This window comes from Vipera berus, assembly GCF_964194415.1.
Source record: "Vipera berus genome assembly, chromosome: 2".
NCBI classification, from domain to species: domain Eukaryota; kingdom Metazoa; phylum Chordata; class Lepidosauria; order Squamata; family Viperidae; genus Vipera; species Vipera berus.
This window is the reverse complement of record NC_138203.1, coordinates 98,929,214-98,944,244: the sequence shown is the minus strand read 5'-3', so window position 1 is coordinate 98,944,244 and position 15,031 is coordinate 98,929,214. Positions and strand designations below refer to the sequence as shown.

Sequence of the window (15,031 nt, the reverse complement as noted above, 5' to 3'; positions counted from 1 at the left end):
GAAGACATGCGTGACCATATCTGACTTCCTGAGGATGGACAGGCAAATGATGGTACCTATGTGATGACTTAATCAGGGCTTCCATACTTGCATCAGATATGTTAGCACAAGTACATAAACACAGCTTGTGTGTGATGATGGTATTTTGTGTGTCATCAGTCTGATGTCATTGCAGCTGGCTGTAGCCACCTGGAAGTGTGGCCATTTAGAAGTTGTTCTTGAAAGCCTTTACTATTGATCATGCTGGCTTGGGGAAGCAGAAGTTCTGAAGAGGGTTGTTGGTGGTGATCACATGTATCCAGATTAAGATTACATTGCTTGGGAAAGGGAGGCTTCTGTTTCTCTTCTTCTGTAGTCCTGGAAAAAAAATAATCCCATTGCTATACAATTCTACTGAAGAGTAGGAAATGGTCACATCTCACTATCCAGAGCCATGGTGGAACAGTGGTTAGAAAGCCGGCTAATTCTGCCAACTGCCAGCAGTTCGATCCTCACTGGCTCAAGATTGACTCAGTCTTCCATCCTTCCGAGGTCGGTAAAAATGAGGACCCAGATTGTCCTGGGTCTGTAAACTCTGTAAACCACTTAAGAGAGGTCTCTAAAGCACTATGAAGCACTATGTAAGTGTAAGTGCTATTGCTATTGCTATCCTCTGCCATAAAATTCAGTCATGAATGGTTCCTAATATCACTTAAAGGAATGTGTTGGAAATCACTGTCTCTTGCCGCTGATGTTTTCTCAATTTTAAATCTTGCACTGTTGAAATAAAAAGTATAGCCAGGCCAAGAAAAAAACCTCATGGGATTTTTTTTTTCATGTGTTGTTTAGCATTCATCTTTTTTTTAAAAAAAAGAGCTATGGATTTTGGTGGGCGTTTTCTCCATGAACCAAAGCAGCTTAACTTGTTAACAGACTGATACAAATAGATTGTACTAGTATATCCATATTCAGCATACAGTAGGTCTACTGAGTTCATTGTGACCGACTCTTAGATGTCCTGGTTAGTGGAGATTGCCTTTGTTTTCTCTCCCCCCCTTTATTTATCCCTCTTTGTTATGGTTTGCCAGTTGAACAGAACGTGCTAGCAACTTTTCTTGAAGACCTACACTGAGCTGACATCTTCAGGTGCATTTTTCTGTTAGCAGAGAAGGCGCATTAAATAACATTTCTCTCCGAGAATCCCCTATAGATTTTCTCTCACAAATGCCCTGCACACCTCTAGAATTTCATCTTCAGTTCTGCTCAGTTGAAGTATATGAAAGATAGCAAAGAATACATCGCAATAATTGTCTTAGGCTTTTATTTTTCAGAAGCTATCATTGATGCCTAGGGTAAAATCTGATAGTGGGGTAGCCTAGATTGCAAGTAGAGTTGCTTGTCATTCAACCAGTGAAGTCAATCTTTTAAGTTTTACACTCAGGCACATGTATTTGTGGGTGTGTGAAATTTGTCTTCTGTAGGGAAAGAGCCCATCAGCCTGTTTCAACTGGATTTTCCCAACCCTTACTTGTTACTGGAATGGTCATCTGACACTTAAATGCTACAAGTGGAGGGTTATGGAGAGTAACATGGGGCAGGCAGTTCTAATATGAAGCTTCAGGAGAACTTGTGAAGTTTAGAAAATAATTTGAGGGAGGAGCTAACTCTCTAGTGTCAGTTAGCTAACTCTCTATACAGTTTCTGCTTCCTTACGGCTGATATTCTTCCTTTCATTGGGGCCGCTAACTGCTTGGCAGGAAAGACTAAGAGATTTCAGTTTCTGTTCCAGTAGGACTGGGTTGTTATTTGACATGATTTTTTTTTGCGGGGGGGACTTCAACTTCCACCTTCCCGCATCTTAAACCCGTGATGGCGAACCTATGGCACGGGTGCCACAGGTGGCACACAGAGCCCTCTCTGTGGGCATGGGTGCCGTCACCCCAGTCCTAGGCCTTCAGCTGGGTTTTATAAAACCTTTTTGCTTTAGGCCTCCACCACCATGTGCAAAAATAGGTTCAATCAATCAATCAATCAATTTCAATTTCTTGCGGGGAAAAAAAAAGTTCTCGCAAAGTTGGAATTGATTGATTTAACTTTTTAGTCCCACCCAGTCTGCCGTTACCACTGCAGCCATGCCCACCCAATGGGCCATGCCCACCCAATTGGCCACACTCACCCAAAGGGCCATGCCCATCCAGCACCCGATGATACATAAGTGGGTTTTGGGTTGCAGTTTGGGCACTCGGTCTCTAAATGGTTCGCCATCACTGTCCTAAACAATATGCTGAGGAGTTTCCAGATGATGTTAGTTTTCACTTACTGTGTGACCTTTATCGAGGTAGATTAACTAGGCCAGGGGTAGACAACCTTGGCTCTTTTATGACTCGTGGACTGGCTCAGGAATTCTGGGAGTTGAAGTCCACGAGTCATAAAAGAGCCAAGGTTGCCTACCCCTGAACTAGGCCTACATGGAGCTATTGAAGTGCATTTTGGTGCTCTCCCCAGACAATATTTCAAATTGCAATTTGAAAAAAAATCAGTCATTAATTTATAATATTTCCAAATCATAACTTTGAAATAGAGAAAGTAGTTTTATTTTCAATTATCTTGAAGTGGAAATCATTTTAACAAAACTTGTAATATGTGTCCTATAAAGTTTAGTACTTTTAAACAAGCAAAGAAGAATAATCCACAATTCATTCCCCAGTCAAAAATGGAGAGGGAAGATTAGAAAAAATCTAATTAAAAATTAGAAAAATCATGCACTGCAGCCCTAACCTTCTCCTAAATAAGTCTACCAGCCTACCCAAGACTTAATGTGATTTTCATACAAATTTCTATATTATTTGCATCTAAAAGACAGATTAATTAAATTAGATCTTTTCCTATTTTAAAACAATACAAAATTCAACCTTGATTTGCCACTTCTCAATCAATACCCCCAAAGAAAACTGTATAGTTCTATTCTTCTATTTTTCCTTTTTTTCCCCCACTACCACTAGCATTTTTCTCTCAACCCACTTAGATCTTCATTTAAGGTTGAACTATACATTATTGTATTGGGGAAAAAAGAGACAAGTTAGTTGTCAAGGAATTATCTGGTCATTAATTCTCTCTGTAACCATGAAGGTGTTAACTTTTTGATATTCAAATTGAGATAAGACACACTGGCTGTTGAGATTTAATTCTCATATCACTCAGCTAGTTACCAGAGCAGTAGTAACAGCTGAAATTAGTCAAGAGAAACAGTAATGAGATGATCCATTGGACAGAATATAATTTTCTTGTATTATAAAGGCTCAAACTATAAGCTTTTCTTGAGTATTTATTGTTTGGAGTGATGTCAACTTCTTTAGCACATCCTCCTAGGATGCGCTCCATCACTGGAGATTTTTAAAAAGAGGCTAGATTGTCACTTGTCTGAGATGGTATAGGTTCTCCTGCTTGAGCAGGGGGCTGGAGTAGAAGACCTCCAAGGTCCCTTCCATATTCTATTCTATTCTATTCTATTCTATTCTATTCTATTCTATTCTATTCTATTCTATTCTATTCTATTCTATTCTATTCTATTCTATTCTATTCTATTCTATTCTATTCTATTCTATTCTATTCTATTCTATTCCTACCCAATTATTTTTATGGGATAACTATTAGCATAGGTCTACTAGCCATTTCTTTCTCTTCATTCCTTCTTTTTTCCTCATGAGATCATCACACAAAAACTTCCACATTTTAAGTATGTTCACATTGAGTTATGCAACCTGGATGGATGATCTGTGCTAATTGTTATTTCTGTTTGTTTGCATTTTTTCCCCTAGCTTTCAGCTCTCCTGCTTTCAGCAAAGCAGACAATAGATCAATATTTAATAATTGGGATTTCCACCCTCCATTATTACACTGGAGTGTTCTCTGCTATGAATTGTACATATGTCTTGGCTGTTATTGAGTGCAGGCATTCTTGCATGATCTTGGATACCTAAATACATTACACAGGTTTGGGACCACTGCTATCAGCCATGATTAAGATCCCTTATTTATGGTGACACTTTCATTATACAGTAATTCCTGAACTTAATAAACCCTTCCATGCCACTTCTGTAATGGAAACTGGTGCTACTATATAACAAACCAATACTGAAACATGGACAACATATCCAAGCAACATCTACCATCAGAAACTAATATTGATGACACAGTGATGGTTCTATTACATTCATGTCCTGCATGTCACCATTCAATATGTATATCTGTTGCCGGATTAAAAGTGAAAGCTTATTTATATATGGCATCCTCAGGTGAACAAGTACTACACTCAATTGAGCTGCAGCAAAGCTGCGACAAGTAGAGCAATAGAGTACAATATTATGGACAGGAAATCTACTCAGGTGAATTGCTGCCTTGCTTTTGACTGAAGAAAGCTGTGGGATTTATATTGGAAGAAGCAGGAGATGATAAGTTCCTAATCATCTGTCTGGGATAGAATCTACTCACTACCAGCTATTGCCCTTGAATTTGGTGCTTTTTTTTTTTAACATGGCAGGTAGAAGTTTGAAAAACCATTACGGACTGTAGCAGTTCAAATGATCAATGATGACTAGAAGGCTGTTCCTTGTAAATAGAAAAAAAATCCTTCAAATTAAAAAAGAATCAAATAACTACAGTGCAGATCTGTGACCTGAAATGATACGTTGACTTATTTTTTGAGGCTCAGGTGCCAGTGTCCCACTATTTCTGAACGACAGTTGCACCACCATTGCACGACATCAAGAATTTCTCCAAGATCAGGCTGCTTTCTCAACTGTGTGGAGGAAAATTAGCCAGGTCAAAGGAAGGGCAGGTGGGCTCCCATTTTTCAAGGAGAGAAAGAAGCATTCAAAAGGCTAACTCTTCATATTTCCACCCTTTTTAAAAGCTACAAAATGCTACCAAGTGACTGATTTGGGGTGACAAAATGGCTGAAATCCAATAATGTAATTTTGGACATAGAGAGGGACCATTAAAAGTGGAAAATCAAGCATTTTTCTCTCCAAAGTTTCCCGCTCCCATCCTTATTTTTGACTGGGAGGAGAAAGGGGGCAGTAAAAACTGCCTGACTCAAACTGGAATTTCATCATGATATCAGAGAGGGACATATGGCTTCTGCAAATTATAAGGTACCCCTGCACTAAGTTCAGACTAGTTTAGAATAAATAAAGTTCTAGGTGAAAATTAGCTGTGTCCCAAATATCTGAAAGGACATGGGAGAGAGAGCAGAGAGACCAACCCATCAACTTTGACATGTCTTGGTCATACACATGGATTTAAAGAAATTAGGGATATCAGCAGCTTTTAATACCATTAACTCAAGTAGACTTTGAGACTGTCTGTGGCATAGTGAAGTGGTCATTACCAGTGGGTTGTCAGCACCCGGGGCAATTTGCGCCCCCTAACCCGGTGACGTCATGGCACCGCCGAAAAGACGCGCCCCGCAGCGGCGTAGACTTTCCAAGAAGAGTCGCGCGCATGCGGGATGCTTCCGGGTCCCTCTCGAGGGCGGCTGGGCGGGGCTCCGACCTGCAAGAGCCGCTGCATTCAAGCTCGCACGTGAGCCCCGCTAAATAAAGCCACGCATGCGCACGAAGCTAGGCCAGCCGGCCGGCGGGTCCGTCTTCGCTCGGCCAAGCCTGCCGGGGCGCCTGCGGGGCGCTTGCGGTTGGCCTGAGCCTGGGCGGAGAGTTGGGCGCTTCTATTTATTTTATTCAGTTTATGTGGCCGCCCATCTCACCTGCCGGACTCGTTTCGCTTTGCAAGAAAGAGCAGCTCGAGAGCGGAGCCAAGCCGACTCTGTGCAGCCCTTGGGGCTCCCTGAGCAGCTCAGTGCGAGCGCGCCCCCCCCAGATGTTGCGCCCGGTGCGGCCCGCCCCCCCTGCACCCCCCACGCTACGCCACTGGTCATTACTTGCTAGGGAACCAGTTGCAGAAAATCCGGCTGAAGGGTTTTTGCTTAGTGACGTTCTCTTAGCTTCTGTTACCTAAATGCAAAATAATGTTCTCGCATGGTAAGTAGATTTATCCATCCTCTCAGAATTGCTTGGGACAGAAACTTTTCAGAAAAGAATAGTTCAGAATTGGAACTGGACTGAGTATACATATCCAGGCTAGTTGTTGGATATTTCTGGGCAAGGAGAAGTATAAAATTGTGTAAGTATAAGATGTACAAATAATTGGTCCCAAGCCATCCAAAGTTGTTTAATCTGATTCATTTGTGAGATCTTACCTATGATGCTGAAATGCAGACTGTCATTCATTCTGGGATGACTCATCCTGTAGATCAGGGCTGTCAAACTGCCTGCCTGCGGGCTGGATGCATCATAGCGAAACTTCGCCCACCCCATTGCCAGCAATGGCAAAAAAGGCGTGATATGTTGCGACACATCACGTGACATTGTGAATTTGATACCCATGCTGTAGATTTTAAAAAGTCCATCCCTTTTCAGAAGTATATCTACCTCTTCTGTGCAGCATACTTTCTCTAGGGGCGTTCTGTCCAGTTGTCCAAGTTGTAATGCACAAGCCATCTTCATCATGTGATTGTAACAGAAGTAGCTGCAGGATCTACTACTTCTACCAAAATGACAAAACAAGGAAAGCTCTCCTAGGGGCCTGCAATGTCATGGTGCATATGAAAAGGGACAGAACTTATGTCATGTCATTGCAGTGCCTGCTTTCTTATTTGCTTTCCTGAAGATGCACTTGTATTCTCTCTAGAAAATAGAAGTGGGCTGGAAGAGGACAGCTGGCATTTGTTTTCCAAAACATCTTCTGAACTCTCTCTATTATCTTTAGAGATATGACTCAGTGCTTCTGAAACTAGACCAAATGGTCTGGCTGATTCTAGCCCAATTTGTTACAGGCACTGTTCTAGCTTTTTTGTTTTCATCTTCGTGTCTTGGCAATACCTTGCCCAAACCACCGATTGAACAAATTCCCTGATAATTCTTTGTATACATCATTTAAGTGAAGCCTGTCCTTGCCCTGTCCTTTCTTGCTTTCTTTAGATCAGGGGTCTTCATACTTCGCCCTTTCATGACTTGTGGACTTCAACTCCCAGAATTCCTCAGCCAGCATGCCTGGCTGAGGAATTCTGAGAGTTGAAGTCCACAAGTCATAAAACGGCAAAGTTTGAAGACCCCTGCTTTAGATAGACCCACATTGGCTGATCCTGCCCCAAAGATTCTTCCTCCATTAATTTGCCCCCCCCTATCCACACACATGAGATCCCTTAATTGGGCTAGCAATGATGACCAGGTGGCAAGAGTCACTCTCATCTCCAGATAATTATAGAAATCATTGGATCTATTCTTCCCTCACTTTCCACCATGACATGTACTGTAATTCTGAGCTGATTTCCCTTCCTCCTGTAGATTGTCCCATCAACCTTATAGCCAATTGGAACTTCAGGTTATCAGACTTGAGACTGAGCTTTGTATATATCTTGTTTCAGAACACAGTTGGCTAAAGCCCTATAGAGGCATCCCATAAATGATCATCTCCTATGGATCTACCTCAACATTTGAACTCTGTCAAGATCCAAACCCAGATCCAATACAATTGGAAAGCTTTCTCCCTGGTATTTTGCTATTTACATCATAATCCTTGGTTCTACATTCTACATTCACTGTTTCTTCTAATTCTGGTTTAATTGGCATATTAGTGCTCCCCAAGCCTTAAACTAACATATGACTGAATTCATAAAACTGGGAAAAAACCATTGGAATTAATTTATAGAACAGTGCATTGAACAAGCCATTTTTACTTTTTGCTGTATTGTGTCCTGACCTAATATGATGGCAGCTATACAGTGAATGTAAAACCAGGGTGGTGACTCATTAACCTATTCCCCTTCATGGAATATTAAAAATCATTGCAGAGAAGGACTGAGAGTGATAAATGTATAGATAGAACCATAAGGAGTTGTGCCAAGGCATTAACATTAATAAAATATCTATTATAAATAAGACTAAGCTAAAAACACCAACATTTTAAAGAATGTTGAGTATCTTTTCTGGCCTATCTGCCCCCATTTGCCCTTTGGTGACATTATCATGAAACCCATTCTGATTTTCTGTGCATCCCATAACATCAACTCAACCATTACGCAATTCCTGATTGGCTGAAATCACAGTGTGATTCTTCCTCCAAGAAGCAGCATCCAAGAGAGAAGCTGGCACTGAAATATCAGCCAGCTAGGGGGGGAAAAATACATTGCCTTGCACCTGCCTACTGAAGTTTCATTTCCCACAAAAAACAGGACAGGGACTACAAGCTTCAACATTCCCAGCAGGCAAAAAATACGTTGCTGCAGGTGTTCAAAGCTATTATATTTTTTGGGGGGGTCTTTCTCCTGAAGTATCTTGGAAGAGATTCAGAAGAAGAAGAAAATAGCTGCTTTGCAGGACTGACATTAAACAGTTGGAAACTGGAATTTTTGTTCCACTCTTGCTCACATGCAACAAATCAAAAGTTTTTACTTTTGTAAGCACTCCTGACAAAATAGGGAAGTAGAGCACTTAAATAATCTTCAGTAACAATTCAATATTTGTTTTTTTTTTAAAAAACAAAATAAAAAATTGGGGACCCAAAACTGCAGATTCAAGCTTCTGGAGAAAAGAAAATCCCCCAAATGACAGAAAATCAAGTGGCTGGAAATATACAGTAGTACTTTGCTTTACTTTAATTAAGTTAAACGTATGGGTTGCAAGCTTGAAGAGGTTTATATTGGAATCAAATATCTCAACCGGCAATTTCGTCTTGTTGTCTATCTCAAACTTGCATATTTAAAACCTGCTGTAAAAACAATTCTAGCAGACCTACAGATGAAGATAAAACAATTCTCTTATTGAAGTTAAATTACCTTATCTTTTATTCAAGACAGGTTAAAAAAATCAAATAACACTGGACAGTTATCTTGGAAAGGCTGATACATTCTCTACCTAAGAAAGATCCTGGAAAAGGATACACCTGCTTAACATCAGACTTTTGGAGTACATTCAAATCATCTTCATTACCTGCTTCTTAATTGGTTGCTTTGTTTGTGGCAATTATGTATGATCCAATGTGTCCATGTTGAGCTAAAGGCCTCCAAAGAGAGGCGAAACGGAAGAGAGAACCACAGTAGAATCAGTAGATCACAAGAGAGTCCAGACTAGCATGTCAACGCGTCAAGAGATAGAGTGAATTGTCTCAACTAAGCGGTTGCCGAAACAACAGTTCCAGGGACATTGCATTTAGGAGATCAGATAGCTATGCAAGGAAATCTGTAAATTGAGAGGGGAAAGGTTGGTGGGGGTGAAGGTCGCAGTGGGTTTCTTAGAGGTGAAGTGCTTGGTTGGGTTTCCCATTAATTCCATTGTTACCACTATGGCTCTATTTCACTGCAAATTTAAATTCTGAATAGTAGCCACCAGCAAGGATGGGCAACGCTTCCAGAATGTGAACTTCCCCTTAGCTAATGCAGGATCTATTGCAATCCCAAGCCCCAAAGTGAATAGGAAGAGGGGGGAAAACAAATAGGGGAGTCCAGGAGAAGAGTGTAGTTTAGTTCAGTAACAATGTACAGTAAAAAGTAAAGGTTTCCCCTGTCCAGTCATGTCCCCACTCTATGGTGTGGGTGCTCATCTCCGTTTCTTGGCTGAGGGAAACCAGCATTGTCTGAAGGCATTTTCCATGGTCAGGTGGTACCTATTAATCTACTTGCATTTGCATGCTTTCAAACTGCTAGCTGGGCAGGAGCTGGAGCAAGTAATAGGAGCTCACCCCATTGCTCAGAGCTCAGGCTGTCAGCTTTCCAGCTGACAAACTCAGCATCTTTACCTGTTGAGCCATCGTGCCCCCTCCCATAACAATGACATGACACTAAATACATTTTATATGATTATCCATCACAAGATTTAGTAATTTCCCCATATGGCAGTGTCATATTAAGGTTAATGAAATTACAATTTGGCAGAAGTTTACTGTAGCTGTAGGGGGTCACACCCAAACCTCCTACACCTCTGCAACCTTAGGTACTGCTATTCTGCACTAGAAGAAACATGAAGATTGAGAAACCTTCTTGGAATTGGGAAAGGGAGGAACAACTGAGGAAGACATTTATTAGATACCCTTTGAGTACTATGTACACAAAAAGGCAGAAATTATTTCTTAGTTTCTTCTTCCTTAGATAGGGTTTTGATAATTTCCTCCTTTTTTGCTTGGAGACGCTCTTCCCGGCGCTTACGGGCCTCCTTGGTCTTAGACCTGCGGGCTTCAGCCTGGTCAGCCAGAAGCTTCTTGCGAGCCTTATCTGCCTTCAGCTTATGGATGTGCTCCATAAGAATCCGCTTGTTCTTGAACACATTACCCTTTACCTTCAAATACAAGCTATGGTACATATGCCTGTCAATTTTTTTGGACTCCCTGTATCTGCGTAGAAGACGCCTCAAAATTCTCATCCTCCTCATCCAAGTTACTTTTTCTGGCATACGAGCATTAGCTGTACCCTTTCTCTTCCCAATGCCCATGTGCCTGCCCTTTCGACGAGCCAAGGTATTTTTCCTGCATCGAGCTCTTGAGTGAACAGTCACAGGTTTACGGATTATTAGGCCATCTTTTATTAGTTTTCTGATCTGCTGACGAGAGTTGGCATTAGCAATTTCATTGGTTTCATTAGGATCCAACCATACTTTTTTCTTTCCACATCGCAAAACGCTGGAGGCCAGCCTCTTCTGCAGCCTTAACATACTCATGGCAGCAAGGCCGACAGCACTCAAAAGCAACAACTGAGGAGATAAAGAGTATCTTTAGGATTAAGGGAGATAGTGAGGAGCAAACAGCAGCATAAAAAAATGCAGGCTAAAATATACAGGTACCGAACATCAGAATAAAAGGGCAGAGAAGAAAACAAACAGCATTTAAAGTCAGGGTTATACTGAATGTGGAAGTTGACAATTATCAGCGCATGATATAATATAACATAGAATATTGTCAGCGTAGAATGCAATGTATTTTAAAAGAATTATCTGTTTTGGGTTAAGTAGTCTTTGGACTTTATTAGTAACAGATTTCTTTTAAAAACCCTTAAATGTTCCATTGAAATCAAATTTCAATGATCCCAAACTTTAAGAATTTTGGAACAAATTTATTTCAGAGGTATAATTAAAGGAATTTAGAGAAACTGCTTATTCCAGTCAAGATAGGTACATTTTTTATTCTCTGATTCTATCTATCTATCTATCTATCTATCTATCTATCTATCTATCTATCTATCTATCTATCTGTCTATCACCATTGACCTACAACTAAATAATAATAATAATAATAATAATAATAATAATAATAATAATAATAATAATAATAATAATAATAATAATAATAATAATAATAATAATAATAATAATAATAATAAGTTGGAAGGGACCTTGGAGGTCATCTAGTCCAACCCCCTGCTCAGGCAGGAAACCCTATACCATTTCAGGGAAATGGCTGTCCAGTCTCTTCTTAAAAACTTCCAGTGTTGGACCATTCACCGCTTCTGGAGGCAGGTTGTTTCATCGGTTAATTGTTCTAACTTTCAGGAAATTTCTCCTTAGTTCTAAGTTGCTTCTCTCCTTGATTAGTTTCCATCCATTGCTTCTTGTCCTGCCTTCAGGTGCTTTGGAGAATAGCTTGACTCCCTCTTCTTTGTGGTAGCCCCTGAGATATTGGAACACTGCTATCATGTCACCCCTTGTCCTTCTCTTCATTAAACTAGACATACCCAATTCCAGCAACCGTTCCCTATATGTTTTGGCCTCTAGTCCCCTAATCATCTTTGTTGCTTTAAATGTTGTTTAACAACATTTAAAATTAAGATGATGCTGAAAAAATTACTTATGACCAGTCCTCACATTTACGATGGTTGCAGTATCTCCACAGTCACAAGTTCAAAATTTGGGCAATTGGCATGCATTTCTAACAGTTGCAGCATCCCAGGGTGATGCAATCATGATCATCTGGGAACTTTTCCAGGGGGCTTCTGAAAAGCAAAGTCAATGGGAGGATCTGGATTCAATTGACAACCGCATGAATCACTTAACAACCTTAGTGATTCACTTAATGATGATTGCAGGAAAGATCACAAAATTGGTTGCAACTCACTTAATGACTTCATTGCTCAGCAACAGAAGTTCCAGTTCCAACTGTGGTCATAAATCAAAGATTACCTCTATCTCTCTATCTGTCGTCATCTATCATTTCTGGATTTGAGTTTGAAAACAATACATTCAATTGGCACACTCACACAGAATCACAGGGAAGAGCATAAAATTGGGGCCTTTTAATGGAGCATTTGAAGATGAAAAACAAAATTAAGGTCTACCACCTTTCGTTGCAGTTAGTGGCCTTGAGAAAAACATCATGAACTTACTTCTTTCCAGGCTGAAGGGAAAGAAGATGGCATCTGTTGTCCCCAAAGATTAATTCCTTAAAAGTTCCAGGGATTGAAGCTTTTGGAAATAAACAGATAACCTTTCCCTCCACTGGCTGAAGGAATTTTGTGTCAGTGATGGGAAGCAATAGCAAGGATTTGAGGAATAGTTATGCATCTTTGGAAGGGCATGAATAATTGCAATAACAGCTTACTGATAGATATACATCAGGTTGGGTTGAAAAACAAAAAAAATCTGAAGAAGAGCCCTAGTAATCAGAAGAAAATATTTTCAGAGCATGGATTAAATTTTAACCAGCACCACCACCACCCCCGCCCTTGAAAAGGATGTTATAATTTTGGTCCTTCTGATTCCGAATACAAATTTGCCTAGAGGCATGGGAGGTGTGTAGAGGATTGCTCTATGTTTTTCAATTTATATTCTGTCTCTTCATTCAATCAAACCCTCAAAACAGCCAATAAAAAATACCCCCCCCTCAAAAAAGCAATATAAAAGAACCTTTTTTTCAGTGCTAAAATTAATAATAATACCAACTAGATTTCCAGTCTTTCAGCTTTAATATTTTCTAGTGAACTGGTTTTCTTCATGTCAACATTTCTTCCATGTGTAAACAGAGTCAGCACCATTGTCCAGGACATTCGGATATTGCTGAAGTTTAGCATCAAGCATCCTTCATCACTGCTCGTACTTGAAGCAGCTTCTAAGCTATGATTCAGCGCAGTTTGCAGGCTGGAAGATAAGCCCCATTCTGCATTTCTGCATTTAGTAATTCAAATTCAGTGTCAAAAGAGAGGAGAGGGAAATCTAGAACAGAAGTGGACCTTCTGTGGTTATTTACATGGCATTATTTGTTGAGGTTCTGCTGATCAAGGAAAACACCAATAGGCAATGCAAGAAGGGCCTTACAGCTTTCAATCTTACTCCTACCACCCAATCTTAGGACTCCTTATCCACTTGTCTTATTATCTTGTCAGAATGTCAGAACAGAATAGAGCTGGAAGGGACCTTGGAGGTCTTCTAGTCCAACCCCCTGCTCAAACAGGAGACCCTATACCATTTCAGACAAGTGACTGTCCAGTCTCTTCTTAAAAACCTCCAGTGATGAAGCCCCTATAACTTCTGGAGACAAGCTGTTCCACTGGTTAATTGTTCTCACTATTAGGAGGTTACTCCTTAATTCCAGGTTGCTTCTCTCCTTGATTAGTTTCCATCCGTTGTTTCTTGTCCTGCCCTCTGATGCTTTGGAAGATAAGTTGACCCCCTCTTCTTTGTGACAGCCCCTCAAATACTGGAACACTGCTATCATGTCACACACACACACATACACACACCCCCTTATCCTGTCTTGGTGCCAAACTGATTCACAAACTGAAAGTGTGGCTTTTCTCTGTCCTCAGTCTGTTCCCACAGATTCAGGATGGTGGTGCAATTCAGAATGTAAAGCTGTTTTAAGCCAGCCCATGTTGCCATGGCTCCTATGGAAAGCATATCACCTTTTTCTTCTATTAGGAAGAAACTTTCCATGGGCAGCAAGGAGAATGCTCCTTGTTAGGTAAGGAGATGTGGGGCCCAGTGTGCAAGGGATGCACCGCTCTTGGGACTCCAGACAGTTCTCCCTGTGACAGATAACTGATTGGATTAAGAGGCCTGCCTGACAGCATGTCTGTTCAGCCACGCTGGCTAATCAACCTCCCTATCCTGCTTGCTAATAAATCCTGCACCAGGGACCATTCCGCTTGATGATCTCTCCTTGGGGAGTTTTTAAGGCTTCTCTGAGAGAAAACTACTCTGAGTCTATTAAAAATTGGAGCTGTGCAGTTGTCAGGTACTCCCAAGGAGTCACGGGAAGTGCCCATCACCCAGGTGGAGGTACCTATTACATATTCAAGCAACCACGACCGGGAAGAAAATGGGGCGATCTAAGAGAAAACAGAAATTACAATCAGGTTGATGGAACGTACACCAACATTTTTATAACACTGAGTCTGTCACATCAGCATGGCAGGGGTGGGGGGAGCAATAGACCTCTCGTAACACAGTAGATCCCAAAGCAAAAAAATGTGCCTTTCCTCTTTACGTGCGGATTAAACTGACAATAATTGTTCCTTGGCTAAAAGTTAACCCCCCACCCCACCCCCCAGCTGCTGCTTATGTTTTCCAAAGCAGCCGGTCTTAAAGTGCTGAGAACAAGTTATCTCTTGACCCTCAAGATATGTACTGTTGTCCCAATAATGCCTTGATATGAGAATTTTGACTTGATGGCTGTGAGGTAGAAGGGAAACATAGAAGAAGCTTTGTCCTTGAATTCATTTTGTTGCCAACAAGCTCTGGAAGGATTCGGCTTTTGAATAAATTGAAAGGCTGTAATGGTTAGATCTATATTATCTGGGTGAAAGATGTATAAATAAAGTTTTAATTATTTTACTGAATTGGCCATTAGAGTATGAGATAAAAATGTATCTAAAGATAAGGCAAATGTAACCAGAAGATATGAGAGAGAGAGAGAGAGAGAGAGAGAGAGAGAGAGAGAGAGAGAGAGAGAGAGAGAGAGAGAGAGAGAGAGAGAGAGAGAGAGAGAGAGAGAGAGAGATGTTTCCATCTCTGTT

At 40.7% G+C, this 15,031-nt stretch overlaps 1 protein-coding gene across 1 annotated transcript; it reads right to left on the bottom strand.

Annotated features, from left to right (window-relative positions):
- Positions 1–10,102: 10,102 nt before the first annotated feature.
- On the bottom strand, positions 10,103–10,772 carry LOC308661762 (large ribosomal subunit protein eL19). Its single transcript, XM_081316937.1, has one exon. The coding sequence runs from the start codon at positions 10,743–10,745 to the stop codon at positions 10,155–10,157; it is 591 nt and encodes a 196-aa protein (XP_081173063.1). The 5' UTR covers positions 10,746–10,772; the 3' UTR covers positions 10,103–10,154.
- Positions 10,773–15,031: the final 4,259 nt, after the last annotated feature.